Genomic DNA, 25,244 nt, shown 5'->3' on the forward strand with positions numbered 1-25,244 from the left:
ACAGAGACATGCTTTTGCACAATATAATCTATGCCCACAGAAAGGAGCAGGTAGAACAGCAGAACAGTTCCAAATGATAACTTCTCGTATGAGTTAAGATAATATCAACTACGCTAAATAGAAGCATTTAAGGTAAGACTCCACAGCCATGTATTCCACTAACACATGCACTAGAATAAAATTTAAGTACTGCCATGCATGTTAAGGACTATGATTTCAGAAACGGCTGACAGAGGAGCAAAGGTGCCTTGAGCAGTCAAATACCTGCAATAAATAAATAAAAATAAAATAAGAACTTGAGCAGGCAAGTTCTCGTTCTTGACCACGGTCCTGAGAAAAATAGCATGAAAAGACTTACACAGACAAGGGGATCTGCTGCTCCGATCCAACCACATCCACTAAGGCTGTGTTAAAAGCAGTCCAGAAGATAAAGAAAAGACCGCAAAAAGCCCGAAGAAGATTCAAGTTCTCTAGCATTATGTCTCCCTACGCCTGAAAAAATGTGGGGAAATTCAAGTGAATCTGAACGTAGCAGCTGTGGGGTTTTGCTTCTAAAGCCTCTTTCCCCACCCTTGCCCCCTCCACCAGAGCGCCACTGGAAGAAATCACAGCTCCATCCTCATCCCTTCCAAGAATGACCCTCTCTGTGTAATGGAAGGAGGGCCAGAAGCGAAGCTCTGACTTGAAAACTATTGTGTCCCCGGTAACAGCAAAGCGTTCTCCAGCACTACTGCAGCCACTTGCACGTAGTTCTTTACAACTCCGCAGTCAGCAGCGTGCCGGAGTTACTTCAGCGACCTGCTACTGCTCCAAAGTGCCCTCAGCAGCAAGCGAGCAGCCTCTCAATTCCAGCCGGGGGCGGCTGTCTTCTCGCGGGTCCCGCTCACTTGGCGGCAGGGCAGGCTGCCTAGAGGTCTCCTCTCCCTCGCCGGCAGCCCGCAGCCTCCAGCCCGGCCGGAGCGAGCCCAGGCATTGGGCCGGCGGCGCGGGAGCAGCAGCCTTTTAACGGGATGGCGCCGAGGCAGAGGCAGGCACGGGAGGAGCCGCCCCGTCGGGAGGGTGCCTCCGCACGGCGGCAGCGGACCGAGGATGCTGCCGGGAGCCGGCCCCTCCGGGACGGAGCGCTGCACATCGCCGGGGGGGGGGGCTACGGAGCCCAAGGCGGCCCCGCCGAGCCCGGCCCCGGTGTCCCGGAACCCGGCCCCGGCTCCCTCCCCGCTCGCCCAGGGCTGGGGGCGAGCCGCGGCTCGGCGAAGGAAGAGAAAGAAATGCAGCAGAAGTGAATCGGTGCGGGCTAAGCGGCGGGAGCCTAGGAACGGGGGAGCGATCTGCGCTCGCCGGAGCCCCTTGCCGGAGGGAAGAGCGGCTTCCGAGCTCCGCCACGGCGAGGGCAGCGTGGGGAGCCGGAGGGATTGGTTCAGGTATTTGGGTTGCTGGTGCGATTGGGAGCCTTCCCTCCCTCCCTCCTTTTGCTTTTGTTTCTCGCCCTCTGCTCCCTTCTCACCTTCTCCACCAAAGGCACAGACTTAAAAATAGCGGTTGAACTTTAATGGAAATAAGCGTGGCAAGACCTGGGGATGAGCTGAGCCCGGGCTGAGTCATCCTTGCATCACACAGTGCAGCTCCGCGGCCGCTCTGGGGGGCTTGTTTCTTCCCTCTCAGGCTAGAATTAAAACCCCCAGAACATGCACCCTGCCTTTGTGTACTGTACTTGTTTAACAGTTGCTGGCTTGAAGCTAGATGTGCAATACTTGTGTGTGTGTTTTTTTTTTCTTTTTCCCCCCACGTTATCCTTTCTAAGAGCACCAAACAGTTTGCTTTAAGATACCAAACATCTCCAATTAACACCTGGCTGATGAAAGCTTTCTTACATATAGCTGGAAGTTTAAAGTCAGGAAGACCGGCTTAGGTAAACTGTATAGAACAAGAGCGGCATAGCGCACCTGCACCTCTCATCACACACCAGCCATCACCCAGGGATAGCCAATATACATTCCTGCCCATACCACCGCCTTCATGTGAAGGCAATGAAGGAATTTGTGAGAAGGGATGCTGGTGCTGTTTTGTGTATTATTTAACTGCTCAAAACCGTGCTGTTACTGTGGATTTTCTAAACAGTGTTTTAAATACGCTGCCATGTCACCAGGTGTTCAGCCTACCTACAGGCAGAAATGTAAAAATGCACATGGCTGACTAACCATATATAATGAATTACATGCTCCTTTGAACATATTACATAAACACTACTACTTTCAGAACTCGGAAGGAAATAGGAACTGAGGTGGACTGCCTCACTAATCGTGGTGGTTTTGTTTTTTTAAGCTTTTAAAAAAAAACATTTTCAAAACCACATCAGGATAGAGAATTGTAATAACAACTTGTAGGACTCAAGCTTAGTTTTTACATTAACGCAGATCTTCACCTGTCTCAATTAAGTCAGCACGCAGTTCACTGATGACAAGTAACAGCTAGCTTCATTCTTCAAGGAATTATCAGAAGTCCTGGAAACTTTCTGAAGGCACATACAATGTGTCTATGTTCAATAGCCCAAGAAATTTAAGATACATTAAAACCACCACTAATTACTATGAAAAGATGACAGTCAGTTGTCCAACCTTGACTATTAGACACTCACTATCATACCAGATTCACATTTTATACCTTTTTCATATATAACAGGTCAGTTACATTCATTTAGTATAAAAATCTTATTTCTACTATCGTTAGTCTCAGGAAAAAAATATATCGATATTCCTAGCACAAGACCAGCAACCATCTTTGGCATTAACAGACATCTGCATGCCTTAAACTGTAGCGTGCTCTCTGCATCTTGCATTAACACACACCAATAGGTTCATGCAGTTATTTGGCTCTTTTCAGTAGGGCTTTCCACTCACTGACTGTGCTGTAGCAGTGGTTTAACACACATGCATGTATAGGCTTCTAGAAGTGGCAAGTTTTCCGTCACAAGAGAAGAGGGCTGGCATCATGTCCTGGCCCGACTACCACTGGCTATGCCTGGAACGGATATCACTGCAGGCAAGGCACCAGGTCCAAAACCAATGTTACGGTTTCCACCACCACCACATTGTCCTCATGAGGTGGATGCAGAAACTTTCCCTAAAGTAGGCTTGCATGAGGACCAAGGAAAATAAATAGCAAAGCATTAAGTTTGGCCAAAAGGTTTGAATCCTTTATAATGGGGAGATAGTAGTGTGCATCATTATTAATGCACAGCCTTGTGATGTTCTGGAACAGTCAGAAAAAAACTAAGTTTCAGAGAAGCAAAATAATGAAGTTAGATTTTGGAAGTAATGTAGCATTTCTATCACGCACTTACGCTTTTATAGATCAAGATTCTTCCAGATTCAGCTGTTAAATGCTGGTCCCACTAAAAAACGTGCATATAGATAACTGATCAGAGAAGTGATGCTCCTAAAACTGTAGTGGCATCTCAGCACTAAGTGCAGGAAAGTTATTTACACGGCAGCGGCCTCAGAAGCAGAGCCCCTCGTACAAGTGTACTAACTTGGATCCTCCCCCAGCCCCTGTTTTTAAAATACAAAACATCTCATCTAATCGCCTGCTCTGTCTAATGATCAAGTATAATGGCACATTTTATTATCTCAGAAAATGAAAGAATCCACTTGCTCCATGAAAGCAGAAAAATTCGGACACATGAATTAACAACAAAGTGTAGCAATAGAAAGTCACAGGCATGGTCAGAAAGCTGATGAATCTCCAGAGCTTTTACAGTGAACCACATTCAAAAAAACAACCAAGGGACTGAAAAAAAGGAGGGAAAGACAGGTCAAGTGCAAAGGGTAACATGAGATTTAACACAAAGACTGAGGCAGGAAACAGATGAAGGGAAAGTCCAGCAGATAGACACAGAGTAACTTCACCTGACAATTCCCATTGTTTTCCTCTGTCTATCTACAGATATATTTAAACTGATAGAAGGGTGCATGAATAGGGTCATATTTGCACCGATGTACTTTGAGGTCTTTGATTGGACACGTATCAAGTCCTAATAAAAAAAAAATGGAGAGACTTAAGAGAGGGGAGAACATATGGTGCATGGGAGAAGAGTAGGAGGAAACAATATAATTAACACAAATGTTTATTGTATTTTTCTGATGCTTATCTACAATCGTTTAATCTAAAGAGAAAAATAAATGCAGAAGGCTAAAGTGCTAAAATCCCTGCTGAAGATGCAAGTGACTTCCACAAAAAATTTATTAATAAAGATGGGGAGGAGGGAATATGTCAGCTTAGCTATATTCCACATATCAGAAAATTCAGATACTGCAAAAATAGATAAGTCTTAGCTACACTGCACATTGTGGTGTTATTAATTGCTTTGTACTGTATTACTCAGTGGTTCTAAGCACAAAGCTTTAAAACTTCAACTGTGTTCCCCACGGTGCGTTTTTTGTTTGGACTAAGAGATGAAGATGTCCCCCCCACACATACATCTTCTTTGAAATGTTTTTCCAAAGTGATGACCCTTTGAACACAGGAAGTGGGAAGTACAGGGGGGAAAAAAGGAGGAAGTGAAATATTAAGTTAATTGTATGAGGGAGCTATATGTCCTATACTGAAAAATTTTCCAGCCTTTAACCTGCATGCCACTTTTCCCTTATGTCTCTAAGTACGTTTTATATAGACACACATGGAAAATGAAGACAGAGGTAGAGGAGTAACAAATGACATTTCAGCTTCACAAAGCACTTTGAGATTGTCAGATAAAAGGCAAAGTCTGAATGCTCAGGATTTATTTAGAAACAACCCAATGGTAAAAGGATTCATCAAATAGTGTTTGCATGCAGTGAGAACATGGGTTTCCGTGTTTCAAGTGAGCTGTACATCAGAGTAGGAGGCTGCATTAGACCTATTCTGTAGAGACTTAACATATGTACACGTATTCTTTGAATTTTATGAAGGTCCCATGTGTATAAATCTAAGTGTTTTATTAGTCAATAAGGAGGCATTCCCATACCATTTCCAAGCCACTTACGACAAAGATTGAGGTCAAGTAACATTACTCACTGGATTAAATTATCACAATTCCACATAATGCACATGAGCTAGCAACCTGTGAAAATAAAAATACTACAAGATTTCTAAGCCACATCAGTATTTTGTGAGCAAGTTTGCTGTGTCATCATCTGGTTTGCATATACTGTTTAGGTCCAATATTTCAGTTCACAAGAATATTAATGATATATGTAACCTATGTTTACAGATACAATCTGTTACATGAGAATAAATGCAGACTTGAAAAATCCTAATACATAAAATTAATAAGTAGCATTTTAGGCTACTGCCATGTTATCTTCAGCACACTTCGACACCAAATAAACCTCACAGTTTGCCATAAACCCTCAGGGAATGCATGGCTAATTTAGCTTCTACAAAGCCTATGTTCTGCTGGCTTCAGCATCTCCACAAGGAGTTAAAATGTAAAAGAGCAAAGCATTATCACATCCCAGCCTATGAGAGCTCACACTGCATGGTAAGCTAGAATGCTTTAAGCTAATGATGTTTATAGCTAACCAAATCCAATTTCAGCAGTCCACTGTAGCTCTAGTCTGTTCATGCCATTTTACATAAGCTTTATTTTGAATTTTCTACTATTAAGACAAAGTCTACATTTGGTTTCTTTTGAGTGTCAAGCTAGGAAATGAACTCCTCACTAAGCAAATAAATTACCTTTTTACTCCCAAGGCTAGTGCGAGGTTGTAAACGTTAATGCTTTCAATGCATTCAAAATACTTCAAGACTGAAGAAAGGACCTAAAAAGATAAACTATAATTGAGGGCTCTAACATATGGAAACAAACAAAATGAGCATTTTTTCCTCTGCCAATACAAATGAAGTCTAAAGGCCACAACATATTTGAGTGCTAATTACTACTGTCTATACACTAGAATGAAGCCCCCAGTCACATTTACAATGGTTTGTCAAAGTTCATCTAAACCTTGCAAATTCCTCTGACAAGGGTCCCCAGGATTGACTTGAAACCCAAAACCCAGACTTCAAAAGGTAAGGAAAAGCATTGCTCTTACTTGAGATCTTTGCAGTAGTAGGGACACAGACACTGGATGCCAAAAAATGATGTATTTAAGTGTGGAGATGACTCGTTAGAAACCTGCCCAGAACCAAAAGGAAGTAGTACTGAGCAGACTCTCAGGGAGTGCTTCTTTTGCATTGATTGCTGAAGTCTCATCTGTTGACCTGTCATGTCTTCAAGGGAGGTTAAGTTTCCAACCATACAAATGAATGCAACCCACAAACTTTAGACTAACATTTTCAAAATACTGCCTTTGCTATGAAGTTGAAAGCAGCATGGCTTTTGATCCACAAGACAGCGTTATGTCAAGTAATTACATAGAGCCATTAGACACTTCAGAGGCCTATAACTCTGTCACTGGTTAATTCCTGCATCACAATCATGAATTTTGAGGTGGAAATAGAACTTTTCTGAAGTCTTGAATATCAGATCAAGGAACTGGCGGTTTAGTCAACAGTTGCCAGTTGTGAGATGTTAATGAAAATGAGTTTTGTGTAATTGTAGATGAACTTGTGATATACTTCTGCTCTGTCGTTCTGGTGAGTCTTGTTTATTTATCACAAACATTGATCCTGAAAATCAAACTTCTCTTAAAATACTATTGGAAATAGCATGCATGTAAAAGCAAGCATATGATAATTAATTCCATTGGCTTTTTACAAAAAAAAAAAAAAGAAAGAAAGAAATCCATCAACATACAAAAAATCCTGAAGAGCGAAGATATAGGACTGTCTTAAATACCTGATCACAGTCGCAGAGTAAGACCACCAAGGATTATCAAAAGGCAAACAAGTCCCAATTAGACTAAAATAATATTGGGAAATGGCAAATATATTTAACTATTTGAAGTTTAAAATTAATTTATTTAACCTTGAATAAAAGAGGTTAGGTAATTCATTAGTTGTACTAAGGTCACAACAGCAACCTGGTAAAGCCTATTTAAGACTTACTGCTTTATGTGAATCAAGCTTCCCTTCTTCAGTGGTTACTGTTACTCTGGGTAAGAACCAAATTTAGGATGGCTTTTTCCTTTCCCCACCAACACAAGCTGCTTGTTCTAGCAAGCATTAGTTGAAATCTTGCTCCCTATAAGCTGATGAAACAGATCTTGTATTAGGACAATACTCCTCCAACACCCAGAATCAGTGGAAATGCTGGAGTTGAGCATAATGAATGCCTCTGGCACCACAAAGAACAACACCCTATCACAGAAAAACCTACAGGATTGTCTCTCACATTGGGGTTTCAAATTGACTTGTGTCTAAGTGGTCCAGTTCTACTTCTGTTAATAATCTCGCTTGACACCACATACCCTGGGATGCTCAGGCTTCATTTGCTAAAAGCAGTAGGTTAGTTTAAAAATGAATTAAAGCAGGTGTATGTTTAAAAGGTGTAAAGTAAAAGCAAAACTAATGGCCATAAATATACTAATAAGGAAAAACATTTGCCAGAGCATGCATTTCTATTTCACAGGCCGTTAATACATCATGTCACTAACACTGCAAGAACAACACTCAGGCCACATTCATTACTTTTTAATGTCTCTCTCTATTTTAAACAACAAAACTAACAACTTCAAGCCATAATATAGACATCCTTCCTATGACTGCACAAGGAACAAATGCCATTTTACACTATGATTCTACTCAAAAGCAACTGATACTAGGTAGGCAATAGCAAATATACAAGAAAAAGTCTTGAGCCAAACTTTTCTAAACATTACAAGCAATAGCCCACCTCAGTGCTCTGAGTTGCTTTTTTCCCCACCCTTGTCAGGAAAACACTTATTCTTCATCTTTAATTTGTTATAAACTTGGGGATTAAAATAAATATAAAGGATTTGATACATTTGATCAAAGTGGTTGTGCTTTATAATTAACTACAAAAGACCAGCGACACCACCCTTTGGTTAAGGTGATATTTCGTTAATCAGTAATGTATGCCATTTATCAAGGACTTCACCCTCAAAAAAAGACATAAAGTGCAGTTACCAGGCCTTCCACCTCCCAGACATCACTAGAAATAACCCTCCCCATATTCATGGAAGATAGGCTTAACTCTCTCCAAAACTGTATTTTTGGAATTAGATCTGAAGGCTGCTAGAAGAAAGTGAAACAACATCTTGTCAGTGTTTCACAGGAAAGCTTAAGAGATAAAGCTCAAAGAGCTCCTCCTGAACATTATGCAGTCTGGTACACAGTTTGACCCCTGAGAAGGAAGACTCCCTATTTTTCCTCCAATATGTTTATTCCCCCCTCCCCACCACCATCATTTTATTCCTCTACAAACCCACTGCTGTCAGTCTCTATTTTGAGTTCTCAGTTTTCTCTATTGCCAAGTAACAGAATAGTATTCCCCTTTTTCCTCACAAAAGCATCTAAAATTCCCTGAACAGTTTTCTGACTCCTTTCATGCCTAGATTCAATACTCGCAGCCTCCTCTATAGATGTAGCAAAGGCCATGTCACCCTACATTACCTTCCAACTTATACAGACTGCTGCCCAGTCTTACTGCTGGAGAACAGAAAGCACTGAAATCACAGCCTCTGGTCACTTCTGCCATTACCACAAATCCAACCTACAGCAGCTACCCAGCCTCCAGAACGGGGGGTGTCAGAAATTCATGCAGAGCCATCCATATCAGATGCACTATGCACATGTGATACTTGGCTAGTAATCAAGTGCCAAAGCCGCCAGCTCAGTACCTGTTATCATCCGCTACTGATTGAGACCACTGACCCACTCAGTGCATTGCTAATTCGCTTTGGTTTTATTTCTCACCAGGGAACCTCCACCCAAGGTGTCATCTACTTACTGTTTAAAATTCTTCTCTCAAGCAGCTGTTCCAGGAAACTCCCTACTTTCTTTCAAGCTATTTAAGATCTGAAGTCAGTTTATTTTTAAAGGAAAAGAATAATTATCACTGCAAGACTTCAATAGGAGTTCCTGTTTGTTAACAGCTTTGTGGTAGTACTCGGATAATAGAATATCGCTGCATTTCTGAGACACTACACCTACATATTTTCATGTAGTATGTTAACTGATACACATACTTCAATGCTTTTATATAATAGATACTTTTGTAATCACTGTAGTGATTTGACTTACTGCTTCCTAGATTCAGAAAAAGAAATCCTAGGAGGAGATTAAAAAGCACAGACCTCCATGTTACATACAAATTTATATAATATTTGAATATTAAAAGTCAGAATTCTTGCTGATACATTTCATCAGGATGCTGCACCATGGCACAAGGTTGGAAATTCATTGCCTGCAAGTGACAGAATGGCACTAAACAACTCAGTCCTGATGAAGGGACTCCTAAGACAGCTTCCCCCATTCAAACTGTGCTCCCCTCACACGACAGCAGGTAATGGCTGGCATTACTAGCTCTCCTATTGTTGCCCTTACTCTGCTAAGCAGGCAAATAAAAGTTTTAAGAAAAAAAGACAACTGTACACATGCACACACACACAACTGAGATTGAAGGAGACTGGGGAGGGATCAAGTTGCAACTAAATACTTTCTCTGGATCCTTTAGGTCAAGCTATTCACATCAATAAACGCACAACTGGAAAATCTATGGTATTACACTTGTCACAAAGCTAGTGGATCTACTCTCACCTCTGTTGGTTAAGTAAGCTAATTGACCATAGGCAAAGAAAAGCAGCCAACACTGCTGAGAAGCTGCAGAGCTCTGAAGAGACAAGATCTCCATATCCAGGCAAACAAAAGGCTACTACTTGTTTCCTGAGACAATGCTGGAAGTTATTCCAGGTATAATCAGCACATGTCCAGCCTTTAACCTACTGATGCATACAGTCAAGACAACCCTTTAACAAAGCTGATCATCTCTTTCATACTATCCTGGGGAACATCTGCTAACATGGCTCTGTTGTCAGAGAAAAGCAGCACTCCACAACAGCAGACACTTCAAGCAGCATTTCTTAGAGCAGCAGCTACAGCTTCAAGAAAAGTCTAAGACCAGGAAACTGCAGTAGCTGAAGACAACATATGTCATCTTTCTGGGCATTTTGCCTTCACTGAATTACCAAGAGAACCAGAGTTTTACATTTTTAAAAACTGTAGATGAAGCAACGAGGGATTTATCTAGAAAAAAAAAGTGTCCTAACTGACCTTATTTACCACAATTGGTACAAGCACCACCCAGCATCCTGCCACCCCCACCGAGACTGAAATACAGTAGTGCATGCACACACACTCTTCAAGAATACAAATTGCCAATGGGGACAAGTAATAATCTCAAGGCTTGCATCATTTCACAGCCGAGTTGTTTGAAGACAGACTAGCCATTACATAAAGCAGCTGTGTTATTTGGCTTTTCCTTTCTTTCAATTATAGACTTGAGCTGTTTTTTCTAAGTCAGTTTAAACTATTTTTCTCATTACAGATTTTTTGTTCAATAGGCAAGGAACGTAGCTATAGCAAAACAGAAAGGCTTCTGTTCTCTATATTCTAGAAACACTAGTAGATGGGAAGCCTGTTAGGGTTCTCCAAATACATGATAGTATTGGCTGGATTTCTCCCGTACACAACAGAAAGATCCATTTCTGCAAACGTGTGTGACCTCTCCTTTCAGAGAGCTGACCAACTGCAGTATTCTTTGTGCATCTTGGTGTTTCCAGACAGCATAAGGAGCAAAAACAATTTCCTATTTGAAAAACAGTGGAATCCAACAGTAATGCCAAAGTAAGTTTTCACACATTTAGTTTTTAGTGCTGAGAATCAAGGGGCGTGCTACCACGTTATGAAAGCAAGAAAAGTTTTATGGAAACACTGCAATCTGAGGTGGAAGTGCAGCCAGGTAAGGGCTGGTGTTTTGTGTGTGTGTGGTTTTGTTTGTTTTCTTTATTTGGCTGATTAGGTTTTCATTTTTTTTTTTTTTGTTTGTTTGTTTGTTTTGTTTTTTTTTCTCCCATACCAGCAAGCAAAATTTAGTCACAAATCTGCAGTTAAGTATGAATAGATAGGAGTTAAAAGCATACTCTAAGATAGTTTTTCACTTGTTTTGTTTTAAAATCCTACGTCAACAGGACTATTCTTCTTGGTCTCAAATATTTCATTCTCAATGATCCTTCACCAACAAAACACCTACTCATTTTCCAAAATAGAACGCACTTCTGTTGTTGCAACAAAATATATTATCTCTGTACTGGTACTAACACAGAGACAGGAAGTGAAATAATTGAAGAAAACCCGTCAAAGTTTAGGATTTAGGAAGAAACTTCTTATGTTGGAGATATTCTCTGGTACTGCCACAAGCAGCTGTGTCTTTAGAACCTGAACTTCTCCTCTTCTCCATCACATTCTTAACCATCCTTTCTCTTTCCCTTTGTTTACAGCAATGTTTTACTTTTAATTCCATTCTTGTTCACTTTGTTTCTACATGCTTGAGAAAAACAAAAAATAGTCTTTAATCACACCAAGCAGACCTTCATTTTGTATTCCTACACATCATCACTGACCAATCAGCATTTCCAAAATTTAAAAGCATTGTCTCCTTTTGGTGCCTAAGTTTTTGGTGTTTTTTTTTTTGGTGTTTGTTTTTTTTTTTTGTTTTTCTTCCTCTACTGAACCGCTGCACTTAGAGCAAAATTGGGAAGCTTATGATAAAAGTACTGTCCTCCTCCCTTTCCCTGTGCCACCCCCAAATAGCAGGTGGTGGGATGTTTGAACAGTCAGAACTATTCTCAGAACTATTCAGTTCAAATCGAGTCATACCAAGTGTTGTAAGTTAGCAAGCCTGGAAGCCCTCCTCCTGATGGACACTGTTATGTTGCTTTAAAAACAATGGAATCATACCCTTTGTAGGAGAAAATATTCTGCAAAATCCATTACTACTCCATAAAAGTCTCATATGGAGGTATTTACATAATGAACTGCAATTACTCACATTATATTTATCTAGTGAAGAATGAACCTATTGTGTGCAGTGAAACAAATCTGTTCTGCACTAATACACGCCCGTAGTAAGTTACCTAGTGAAATAACACATCAATCACGGGTTAACACTAAGTCTGCACCCGTATAATGCCATTTCCAGGTCATTAAATAAAACAGCTGCAGAATCTGCCATTGTGCCAGACTGCCAAGGCTCAGCAAGAGGTTAGGAAGAGATATGCAGTGAGCTTGCAAGTTGTTTGTTGTGGGTAGGGAAACCTATTCTATTAGAAAGGCTGTGAAAACAGTCATCAGCTGTGAAGATTATGCATGCACTGTAAATATGCCTCCACTGTAGAAGCCCTCGGCTGCTAGCTAATAGGTACAATGCTATATAAAAAGTACCACCATGACAGCTGGAGCAGTGATCCACTAATTCAGATCCTCAAGCCCTGACTCTGAATCCTGCTCAGAGAAATTCTTTATTTGCTGACACCACAGACCTACCTATGTATTTTAAAATTTAATGAAAACTTGACAGTGGAAAAAGTCTGCTCTTAATCAGTTCAAAAGTTCACAGGCTAAGTAAAGTTTGGCGTTTTGTTAGCATATGCACAATATTCAAATTACATGCAAAGTCTGCCAGCAAGGTGAACCTTTATTTCTGGATTAGGAGGAGTTTTCTTATGTATCATAGGCATCTGAGCATTGTCTGAGTTAGATATGCACATCTTTACCTTGGGCTCCCAAAAGGGAATTCAGAATTCATCATTCATTAAGGAGTGCATGAAGATCAGATACCGGTTCCTCTGTAACCCCTCATTAGTCTCTCTCCTCTTAAAAACACATGTAGGGAGACTCGCATGAAACCCCTTTGGTTTACTTGTTGGACTGAGACTGCACTTGCATGTTTGGATACAACTAAAAAATACGACAGACACAGGGGAGGTCAAGCCACCATTAGACTGAAAAGCAAGATCTATGTTTAAAGCACAGGTTTTGAACTTTTGTAACATTTCTTAATTCTACTCCTCAGTGATAAAATCCATCATTTAGCACCAATTTTCTTCTGTGACTTAAGATGGCACAACCTTCGCACTGCAACTGTGTGGGTTCAGTAGGCCTCTACACAAGTACCATCTCTCAGCTTGCCAGTGAGTTTTTCTCCTCACAGTCCCTGCAACAACACTGTGTAACTGCTGTCACAGCATCTCACCGCACCGAGGCAGAGTCCACTCACAGTGAGCCGTGCAGCTGGGCAGGAGAGGCATGCTCAGAAGGCAAGCTCATGTTCCAGACCAAAGCGAAGCAGACTGTAGCGGTGGAGGTCTCGACTCACACACATGCTGTTAGTTCTATTACACGTATTACCCAAAAGCAAACCTCCAACAAAAATACTACTGCAGCAACCACCCCTCCCTTTTCAGTTGTCTTTTGTCTCCCTTGCCATGCTCCTCACCACGGCATAGAGCAGCCAGCAGGTTGGCTCTCCTTGGGGCATGGCAGCTTGAGCAGGCCCTTTCCCCAGCTTCAGGTTTTCTTACATCCCCTCTTATTAGCAAAGGCAGAAACTCCACTTTCATGTACACTGTACTCATCTCTTTCCTTCACAGTCCTGGACCTTCAGCTTCCCCAGTTTGAAATCTTCAATATATTTTAAATTAATCAATTCAGTCATCTTCAGAACACCCATTGACATTAATTGGAATTTCAGTTTACTGTACCAGAGCCCATATTCTCCTGACCTACAATGCAAGACTTCCAAATTAGTGATATATTTCCTTCCTCCCAGGAGTCATAAATTCAGTGATACAGTTTATCTTCTAAGTAAGTTTTTGCATTCTGTAAGTATTGATCAGCAACAGTCATTTAGACAGAGAAGAGGTGGTCAAGCACAGGAGAGAGACACAGCTGGGAACAGGCAAGCACAAGTTGCTCTTATTTTTTGCCTGTGGCCTCATAAAATTAAAACACAGAAGAAGCACGTTCTCAAATTCTTGATCTGTAGACAAGAGAAACAGCTTCAGAATACTTTATGGAAATCAAACTATCCTTTTTGTTTTTTCCTTCCCAGACACTCTTATTCTAGGAATTGAGATTACTTTAAAATGGAACTTATTCATAAGCAATTGCCTGCCCAAGTAAAAGTTCACTTATCATTTAACAACCTCAGTTAAAAAAAAAAAAAGTAAACTGTGATTTTAAATCAGCAAGGAATAAAGGTCTAGCTCTTATTTTCTTTTTGTGGCAAAAGTGTTTTTCATGTTCAGAGAGCAAGTGCTATAAAGCAATTTCAACATCCCTGTTAAATAGGCTCATCTTCCTCCATAAGACCACCACAGAAAACCATTGAGATTGCATTTGACAGACGGATTGGTACAGTGTCAGTCACAGGTCTTGACTCCTTTTGTATTTTAAACCACAAGATGGGTATTTCTGAGACAGCATGCAAAAACTCAGAGTCCAAACATTTCTCTCAATTACTAAAAACATTTCACATTGAATAAAAATGAAAAAAAAAAAAGTAAAAGTTTTATTCTACTAGAACAGAATTTTGTTATTTCTGGGAATGTGACACAAAGGCAATAAAACAAATGCACTGCCACACAAGAATGAAGCACAATAATGGCAGGTAAAAAGATAACTGCCCCAACATCCACAAGGGGAAGACAGACTAGTTTTTCTTTTATGAGTAGGGGAACACTTGTTTACTTTGGGACACTTAAAACTAGAAATAAAAACACAGTGAAAAAGAAATGAAATGGATTTGAATAAGATTTGTGAATATAAAGCTTCTGAAGCATTTTGACAACAGCTGTTGAATCAGATGAGCTAAAGAGAAAGGTTCTGAGAGGACCAAAGTACACATTTCAGAACAACTAATGAAAAGCTTTGTCATAAATAGAAATTAAATACTAAACCCCAGAAGCAGATCTTGTTTCAGCTATTAAATCCTTAGCCACAGAGGTGGCAAGCAGATGTGAGAATCCTTATGCCTTTAGGGGGCCATTCCGCCAAGCATGCAGAGACGTTACTGTAGGAGTAAGTTACTGGTGTTAATAGAAGCCTAGCAGACAGCTCTTTCAAGCGGTACCCTTCCCATCATCTAGAGCTCTGTAGAGTGGATACAAAATGCTACCAAATTCCTCACTTCACAGGGATGGGCATTTCTCACTTATTTTGTATATGGATGCAAGTTCAGAAACTGAGACATGCACAGGATGCAGCAAAAAGTACATTGGACACTACTCATAATGTTCCCTATTAAAGAAGGCAGAGCAAGAGGTTTCACTTCCTTTTCATTTCTGATTTCACTGTCCTTACCACTCTACTAATCAATGGGAAAAAAAAAAAGTGCCTGATAGCATCCATTTACAATGAAGCAAAGGTTCCCCGTGTACTCATTGTTAGTACATAGAGCATTGGCTAGCATAAAACTCCGGTCTTATTCCATTGCTATGCACATTATCAAGGCTAACAATCCCCTTCCAGGGAAGGACTGCTGAATATCATAGATGTATAAATATATCACTGTCAGGACATGTAGCCTGGAGTGCTTTATCACAAACTAAAACAAAATACTTGGTCTGGTTTCCAGACTTTAAATCTTCAATGAGCAAGAAGATAAGAATTTCTTTCAAATACAGATTAGATGGTCCACAACTCCACAGATTTACTGGAACCTGCTGTCATGAACATCCCTCTGGATGACCAGGTCCCTGAGCTTCATGATATGGTACAGTAATCAACTCTTGGTCTCCAGGAATGGAAGGAAGAAGAGCAAGTATGCTGATAAGCTAATGGTACATGGAAATCACAGAAAGCTTTCATTAGCAGCTACCTCCACTTTATACATCTATTTCTGCCTTTGCAAATGAGTTGTAATATTTGCTTAGACTTGCCATTGGATTACATGCTTCCCACAGCCTTTCTCCTAGGAAATGGTCAATAAAACACAGGAATATCCAGTATCCAACCATGCAGAGAACAGATTAAATACCAAGAACAATAGTCCCACAGTACTAGATCCAATGTAAATTTACATGGAGTAACTTCTAGTCCTTGCTACTCCACTGCTTCCAAAATTTATGGTTTAAAAAGAAAAAACATTCTTTTTATAGGAAACAAGCAAAAAAGCTACTTTGCTCTAATTTTCACTACTTCCTTTTCTTCACTTCCTTCTTAAGTGGAATGAGGTCTCTTTCAGTAGTTTAAGCTCATGCTTGACATATTTTAGTGTATCATTTTCCCAAAAAAGGTGTGCCTTTTTAACAGCCTGATGTTAAATGTAGACTTGCAATAACTTAGAACTTTTCAAAGTCTTCCCCTAATTTTCAACAGTCTCATTCAGACCTAGTCAATTACTCTATGTACAGGTTGACACAGGTTGATTCTAGGACATATTCTAGGACTTGACTGTTTTGGTTGTTTACATCACACTGAACTGTGCAAGCAGAGAAATTCAAATGTAAGGTTTAAAAAAAAGGAATCCATTGCGAAATACATAAAAAAAGGAAACAAAGAAGTGCAACTGTAGCATGCCTTACAGTGCTAACTGCCTGCTGCCAATAGCTTAAATAGCATTTAAGATTACTCCTGCTGCCAATAGCTTAAATAGCATTTAAGATTACTCCGGGGGGGGGGGGGGGGGGGCAAAAAATAATAATAAATAAATAATAAAATAAATACAGTTCTGTATTGCCCTTGTGATCCTGATCATGAGGAATGCCTTGTACACAAATTCTCTGCTACAGAGAGAAAGCAAAATGCTGGGACACAAAAATCAAGCAGTTTTACTGCAGTGTCACATACAAGTCCAATATCTTCATACAAGTTCTCATGCTTAAGAGTTTTTTTGAGAGGCAATAAGATATAACTCCTTACAGTGTTATAAAATCTGTAAGTCTGCTGTTTAACAATGAACTGAGATGGAGACAGAACACAGTGAGAACAAGGACTATGCTTTTTGGTGCCTTTTTTATAGCAAGAATTATACTTTAGGAAATGTACTACAGCTAAAACTAAATTACTGCAAGCTGGAATAAGAACTGGAACTAATTCATTACTATGGAACTAAAATAGCACTAGGACAGTATGTGAAAAGTTACTCATTGAACAGATACAGCATTGTGTATAACAACTTCACGTGAAAGGAAACTGCAGGCAGATATGTACTCTCAGCATCAGCAGGTGGCATTAGCAGAGCATATTTAACATGTTTTGTCCTAGCAGAAGCCCTAGGCTACTTTAAAAGCTTGACAACTTTGTGTTAATTAAATTGTAAAGTGGCTAACAGTGATACTAGTAATAGTTGCATGCCTGCAGGATGTGAATCAAACCTGTCAGTCTCTAAGGAACAGGCTAGTAAACCTTTGAATTGAGACAAGCTGATTACTTATTACAATGAGAAGATACTGTGAATTTTCTACTGTCAGCTGAGTCCCCTTATTTTAAGATGAGAATATACAAAACCTACAAAATAACATACCAGCTAAATGTTAAGTATGTGAACTAGGATACTAGAAATAGCAGTACCAGATTGATACAGAGATAGTTACGGTAACCGACTGTGTTACTGCTTGAGCAGGAATTCACAGTATCAGTAAAAGTACTGGTTAAAACCTGTCCAGCTTTGAAACTACCAACTGGAAAGGTTTTTACTTCTGGAAAAATTCGGCATTAAAAGTTGCCAGTCCAAGTGAAAAAGAAAATACTAAATACAGAATTAAGATCCTTTTCATTCATTTCAGCTTTTACTTTGTGCCTCAACACTTCACTTTTCTGTAGTGGTTACTAAGATTTTATTAGTACAACCACCCTGGACTTGCCTAAAGACAACTTGTTCTTCTCTCACATCACCTGTGATGCATTTTTAATTCTTTGGAGTCTAAAAGACTCAAGACACAAAGAAAATGAATGCTTCATGACCGTTCTGATTCATGACCAGCGAGAGCAACCATTTGATGAGATAAAAGCTTTTATGTACATATACACACCTGGTGACATAGCCCTGCCAACTACAGTCCTAGACTGGACCTAGGAGTATTTGCTATCTTCCATCAGCAGCTGAACAAGCTCAGAGTCCTATACCAGGAGGAATCCATTCAGATCAAGATCTTCCACACATTTGTGCATGAAGAAGTTGTGGTTTGTCCACAAACCTCGCAGCATCCACAAAGTAAGTTTGGCAGTTCTGGTTTAGGCAAGAAGTTGCTCTAATCCTATAGTCTGCGTCCAACAAAACATATAAGCAAACAGTTAGCAATGAATGACACCATCATTTACACTAAATATCCAGTTAAAGCTTTCATCTCTAAATACAACATTTCATTTACACTTGGACTTCACAGAATTTCAGTCCACGAGCCTAAAATCTGTTCCAGGGAAAACTGTCCAAGTGCTGCTGATGCACAGCATCACTGCCACATGACTGGCAGCACACTGCATCGTCTTCAAGAGCACTCTGGTAACCTGTGTTCCACACAGTGTGCAAAGAACTTGCTATACAATCTTATTTTACTTCGAATAAGCATTAAAACAGGCTTATTTATACAGAACTCTCACCTGGTCACTTCATACATTACTTCACAATTTCTGTTTTCCCCTCACTGTGCTAATTGAGGACTGAAAAGTAAAAAGATAGAGACCTCTGTTCTGTACTACCCAAGAAAACTCTGTTGAAAACTCTGCAGACAAATGAAAAAAAATCTAGCAGATAAAGAATATATTTTAATAACTTATTATTAAAAAATAGGTATGAAAAGAAACAGCATACACACTTCCCTCATTATTATATACTGCTTCTTTCCTGCTACCATGAACATAATTGTAATTACAAACAATTTTCTTTTTGAAGGATATGATAATTATCCTTCAAAACATGCAAATTCATCCAAGACAAATGTGGTTTTTTTCTGCAGTCCATCAGGTTCATTTAGGAATAAACCTTTCATTAAGGTGGCACGTGGTGCTAACAAGGGTACATTCCAACACCGCAAGTTTTAAGTACAGTCTGAGAGGCAAGTTAGAGTCCTTTCCACTCTCATAAACCACACAAATAAAAGCCATACACTATTATTCTGGATGCCTGCTGCTGCAAGAAGTAAGATGAAAATATTTTGTATTAATTCACCTTGCAAAGTAGGCCTTGAACACATTAATAGCACCCTCTAAAACCTTCATGTTTGGCTAATTTGTACTATTTCCACAGTAATTTTAGTGACTTTCCTCATTTTTATCAGAACTTCGTTTTACTGTTAAGCCGCTGTTGCCTCTCACCCATTCATAACCATTAAGAATAATGGGTCAGTGGGACTTAATTCATCCTGGGTAAACCCCTTATTTTACTCAAAAAAAGCAGGCCAGATAACAGTAAATTGTCTGAATGGTGGGACAAAATTTAAACAACTTACCTAGTGAATGACAGAGGGCTGACAAGATGGCAACAGATGCTTAAAAACAACTCCCTTAAAGGCATCCCCCAAAGGATGCCCAATTTACTCTATCTCCATAAACGATTATTTTGTTATTCTCTAAGAAAGGGGAAAGAAAAAAAAAAAAGTAAAACAGCCTACTTATTCCAGTACTGGCCTCCTTGAGGGCCCAAGCTTAGACTCCCCAGCAATGAAGTGCGCAGGATTTTGTCTCAGCTTCACAAGCTTGCTACTTCAACCCCAGCCCCATGTCTCCTCCTTTCCTGGGGAACAATGGCCAAGGCCGCTTGGCAGGGAGTTCTAGACTGTGACACCCAGATCATCAATCAATGTCATCATAAAGGTCAGAGTCACCACATGCCAAGGCCCGGAAATTTTCCACTTCGCTCCTGAACCTTTCATAACCTAAAAAGGAGTTGAAACGAAAAGAAGCAGAGACAAGGTATTTGCCAAGCCAACATCTTCAAATCAGGATGTAAGCATCCCTGTAGCATTCACAGTCAAGGTCCTTCTAGCACCCTATGCTGAATGCATAGGCACCGAAGTCCCCACACTTCCCCTGACCATTCCCATCCTGCATGGTTTTTTTGTTTTTTGCCTATGATCTACTGCCAAATGACTGTAAGCTGTTTTCCCACCTAGAAAATAGTTTGTCACAAAATGCCTTGGGTTGGAAGGGATCTTAAAGACCACACTGTTCCAACCCCCTGCCATGGGCAGGGACACCTCCCACCAGACCAGGTTGCCCAGGGCTTCATCCAACCTGACCTTGACCTTCAGGGATGGGGCATCCGCAGCTTCTCTGGGCAGCCTATGCCAATGTTTCATCACCCTCTGAGTAAAGAATTTACTCCTAACCTGTAATCTAAATCTCTCTTTTTAGTTTAAAATTGTTTCTTGTCCTAACCCTATCTACCTGTGTAAGTCACTCTCCATCTTTTTCTTTTTTTTCCCTTTTTTTCTTTTTTTAAATAAGTCTTGTAAGTACTGAAAGGCTCAATGAGTCAAATTATGACTAGCTTGCAAGACAAAAAATGTTGTATGATTTAACAAAGTACCCTCCTGACCCAGCTGGGTAAAGGAACATCTAAGTGAAATTTGTGCTGTGTCTTGGGCTTTCTTTATGACCAAGCTCAGCCAAAACTCATTTGCCCTAGATATTCCTTAACATTCTCTGTGTATATTTAAGGGGGGAAGGGACAGAATGGAGCAACAAACCAGCATCAGAATAACTGAAGCTGAAAACAAACACCTGACTGAATCCTATTCCTCACCTAACCGAACTGAGCCATTTATGGGAAGCTCAAGTACAGAAATCATTTTGAGACACACACACACATCAATAGCAGAAAGGAGAACAGAATTCAGTAAAAATGTTTAGCCAATAGAACTTGGTCAGCAATAATTTTAAATGCACATTACATAATGTTTAGATTACATTGTGGATGTTTGATATATCTGGCCTCATTCCAGAACTGCCTTTCCAACCCTTGCAAACGGAAAAGCAGAAAGCTGACACCAAATAAGCCCTCTTGATTGTGCTCTTTCTGGGACTGGACGAAGAGGATCAAAAGGTCTGGCTGAAGTTTCCAGCAAGTTAAGAAAACTTAGGTTTAACTGTGTTTTAACTAAAATAAAAAGATAAAGTATCTTCAGAAATATTTCTCTGGTTCTTTTTTTCTTGAAGAAAAGAGAATGCAAATAGCTTCACAGAAAGGCTTCAGGAAATAGATGATAATGGAACAAGATAGTCCAAGGCTCTAACGTATCTGCTTCCCATCACAACCAAAACAAAGACCTATGCCTCGCTCAAAGGTACACATACCTTAGACAGGTTAACATACAAATGGATCAACAACTTTTGATGGTGATGCCTAAAGGTTAAAAAAAAAAAGTCAGAAGAAGGCACTACTGAGGATTTGTATCCTAACGATGTCATGGAGAAGAACCTTTGTTAGTATTTCTGTGAACATTAAGTTTCTGGTGATATTGCATTGTTTTACTTTAAAACATCCTGCAAGTATTGCAAAACGTTCACAGCATTTACCAAAAAGAAGTTAATAAAACAGATCACCCATTTTCCTGCATTAATTTACCATTAAAATTGCAGTGGCAATTCAGGACTTTTTTTTTCAAACTCCGAATCTCCCCCCCAAAAAATCAGCCCAGAATTCAGAATTAGACCAGATTCTGAGATGTTGTTTGAGCACCTATAAATAGAGATAGACATCTGCTATGATTTTCAAAAGCATCTAGCAGTTCAGATGCCTTACTCGGTGAGAATTGACTACAATTGTGTTCCACTCAAAAACAGCAGCCAGTATTTCCATCCCAGAGTAATAATTCTTATTCGGTTCATCTTAAGTGTTATCTAAAAAACGATAACAGGCTGTAAAGCCAGAATCTGTCTCCAAAATAATACAAACCACCTTCATTAATGCCATGCATGTTTAAAATGTATCTGAATAGCACTAACCAATAACTGTAGTAGCCAACACTAGCATGTATGCACATCCTACACATCCTGTACCCACACAGCCCAGAAAAGAAACACATTTATTCAGTCTTGTCTTTTACACAAGTACTTTTTTAAGTGCATGAGCTGTTTGAAGAGCAAGTAATAACAGAAATAGTAGCTTCATTTATAGTGAGTCAAACCTGTATGTTAACGGGATCCACCTCTGAGAAAGCGCTCAAGACTTGGTTCTTGATTTTGTATTCCAATTTTCTTGGGAAATCTTTACCAATTATGAAAACAGTTTTCAATTACAAATTAAGTGTTATTAAAAGGAGTTCTTAAACCAATAAATGCATCTTTCACAAGATCTATTACTTTTAAAAAAAGTTTTATTCTTTGGCAAGGAAACAAAACAGAACTTGGCTACTGAACCCCACAGAATTTTCGTTCTTTTTAGTATATATGATAGTGTGCTAGGAAAAGTGTTCTCCACATGTGAAAGTTACTCTATTTATTCCTATCATACTTTCTTACTTTTATCCTACTGTTTTCCTAAAGAGCTAGCCCAGTCACTACCAGACACAGGTAGCAGAGAGGAGGAACCACTGTCCTGGTCAGAGATAACCACTTCTATCCAGGTCAGCATTTTCACTACAGGGAATAAGTCCAGGGAGATCCACATTACAGACATAAGTTGTTTTCCCATTACAACAACCTGCAGCCAACGTAATATGTATTACAGGCTCAGAATAAAGATGACAAAAAATAAAGATGACAAAAAAAGCAACTGTAACTACAGTTGACAAAACTTGAAAAATAATTTCCCATCACCATTTGAATCTTTAAAAGCATTTGCTACTATTTTATTCTCCAATCCCCACCCCTTTACAGAGGACTAAAAGTTTAGAAAAATGATGTCTCAAAATAGAAAAAGCAGAGCTTGAATGCTCTAGTATTACTTGAAAAAGGAAGTGTCATATTCTGCTACAGAAGACAGCACTTCAAATTTGAAAGGTCAGCTGCAAAGCTTGGCTTGAAAAGCAGAGTCACAACACCAGGGAACAGCAATAACTTCCTGGGTTGCCATATAGCAACTACAGGATCCTGCAGATAACTGTTCTTAAGCAAAATGGGTGACAGAGCCAAACATTTCATGATGCAATCCTGTTCATCTTTAGTGAGACAGTATCAGGTCCCGTTTCCCTGAACACAGCAAGAGCTAAGCAAGGAAGCAGTCTCCTTGCTCACTGCCAGCTCTTCACTCCTGACAGCTTGTGCACTTGTGCTCTCTGTACTGACTTCTCCCCCCAGTCGTTGCAGGCTCCTAGTGCCATGCATCAGAAATGGGCTCCTCTACCCAGAGAAAGATGCTGCTGTTTTATCTACATCCTATCTTCCTCCAGGTCCTCAGCTGTTTTTATGCACATAATGAATGACAAGTAGAGGATCTAAAACCAGTCTTAGATGTTAGAGTCTAATCCTTTTTGAGCGTGTGTACATTCACTATAAAGCAAAGTTCAAGCTTGGCTACAGATATGGTAACATTTCTCTTCTCCTCCTTCCCCTCAAGAGGGGTGCATAAGAATTCACAGAATATTTAGATAAACATTTATACTGGGATTAAGCATTTTATGGTTGACAGTACTCTTTCTCTGAAAAGTAATGCTGAATTTGAAGCCACTCACCTAGTAAGCGTGGCTAGATAACTTACTGTTTTTGTTATCACAGATTTATTAACATTTTATCACCAAGAAGTTGATACAGAAAATGGGTAGTCCTACAGTGACTGAAAATTGTATGATGATGTAGTCTGCAGGAGCCAATAAGCATCTACACTGTACTTGTAGGCAGCATAACATTACTCTACAAACACAGCGTCCCCCCCCGCCCTTTACATTGCTTGATTTCCTGGGAAGGATCAAAGCATTAAGTCACTTTTTCACTCCCAACTCAAGCAGGCAAGGAACTCTTTGAAGTAATTTTTTTCTAATGATGTATCTTTCTAAAAACAGCCTGATATTCTGAAATTTCACAATGCAAATTCCACAACAGGTGTGACATGTCTCCAAAAGCATGTCTCTCATGCTTTATTTATGGGCTTCACTCTCTTTCCACTTAAGAGACCTTTAATATGTTTTAGGTATTTCCAACATATATTTAGAAACTCAAAAGCAGCATCCATTCATCAAAAACATGAAGACCTAAAGACAAGAGTTCAAATAAAAACTGAAGATCCACTTGTGTCTCCAGCTTAAGGCTGCCATGGAAAAAAGTATATCAAAATGGCTCCATTAATGACTGCCTCACAAGCACTACAAAGTTGAAAGCCTGTTACCAAGGTTCTTTTCTCTAAAAGGAATTCAAACTGCTGTGTAAAAGAAGGTGAATAAGAAAATATGCAAAAAAAAATCAAAATGGTTTCATTTCAGAAGCCAGGAAATATGGCACTGTTCAGCAATCATCTAAAAAAGCAGGAACTAAAAAATAATTCAGTAATCACTGACAACCTGTAGTATTAGGAGAAGCTTAGTGAATGACTGTATTGTTAACGCACGTTAAATCTTCACTTACAAGCACATTTCAACATTCCACTGACAAAGAAATAAAGATATGTAAAGAAAATCATTACTTTCCAATTATTTGAAAATACGGTCAAACTACGTTACTTCTTTATTTTAAGAAGGATACTAAAACAAAGAAGCTAACAGCAGCCACTAAGTCAAGAACAAGTACATGCTGGCCAAGTAACATGCCAGTAATAGTCAAGAGCAAACCAGGAGTGAACAGACGAAAGCACATAGAGGCTGCAGAGCTTGCAGCCCTTCACTCCTCAGAAACCTCAGGAGTTGCACGTGCTTCTAGTTATTAGTAACTGCGTAACAGAGAGAGCCTCCATTTCTCTATCCAAATGGTGGCTTGATGTCCTTTTCTGGATCCAGGAGAACTGACTGAGAATTAAGCTGAATTGCACTCCTCAGCCTGTACTGCTGACAAGTCACCTGAATTAAGAGCCACCCATTTGGGGTCATCATAATATGCAGCTTCTGTAAGCATTCAACAGGAAATTGTAGCTGTTGAGTCTCCAGGCTTTTGAAATACAAACTTTAAGGTCACCGATACAATCCAATTTATTTTAACTGCACTGATTTACACCATATAGCAGTCAGAAAACAAGTTTTAAAATATCACAATTCTCTTATTTGGGGGGCAACCTTGCAACTAGCTTGCAGTTCTCAACACCGAGATAGAGCGATTTGCCCACAATCATAAATACAGTTTAAGAACAACAAAACAAAAAAGCAAATAGTTAGCATTGCCTTCTCAAAAAAAGTAACCCACACCTACTGCTCCTGTCATTCCTATTTATTCACACCTAA

General features: G+C 39.7%; 1 protein-coding gene across 19 annotated transcripts in view; it reads right to left on the minus strand.

The window, feature by feature from the left end:
- CACNA2D3 (calcium voltage-gated channel auxiliary subunit alpha2delta 3) overlaps positions 1 to 25,244 on the minus strand; it is a 509,008-nt gene that overhangs the window by 449,015 nt on the left and 34,749 nt on the right. For 5 of the 19 annotated variants that reach the window (XM_083795939.1, XM_083795936.1, XM_083795926.1 and 2 more), the window contains exon 1: positions 359 to 10,993. The exons of 5 other annotated variants lie outside the window; for them this stretch is intronic. In XM_083795939.1, coding sequence (XP_083652065.1) covers positions 359 to 477 — 119 coding nt within the window. In that variant the 5' untranslated portion in view covers positions 478 to 10,993. Of the gene's footprint in view, positions 1 to 358; positions 10,996 to 25,244 lie in introns of those variants that run through there. 9 more of the 19 variants (XR_014571619.1, XM_083795938.1, XR_014571620.1 and 6 more) reach the window with 5 other exon arrangements.

Source organism: Anser anser (genome assembly GCF_964211835.1).
Source record: "Anser anser genome assembly, chromosome: 12".
NCBI classification, from domain to species: domain Eukaryota; kingdom Metazoa; phylum Chordata; class Aves; order Anseriformes; family Anatidae; genus Anser; species Anser anser.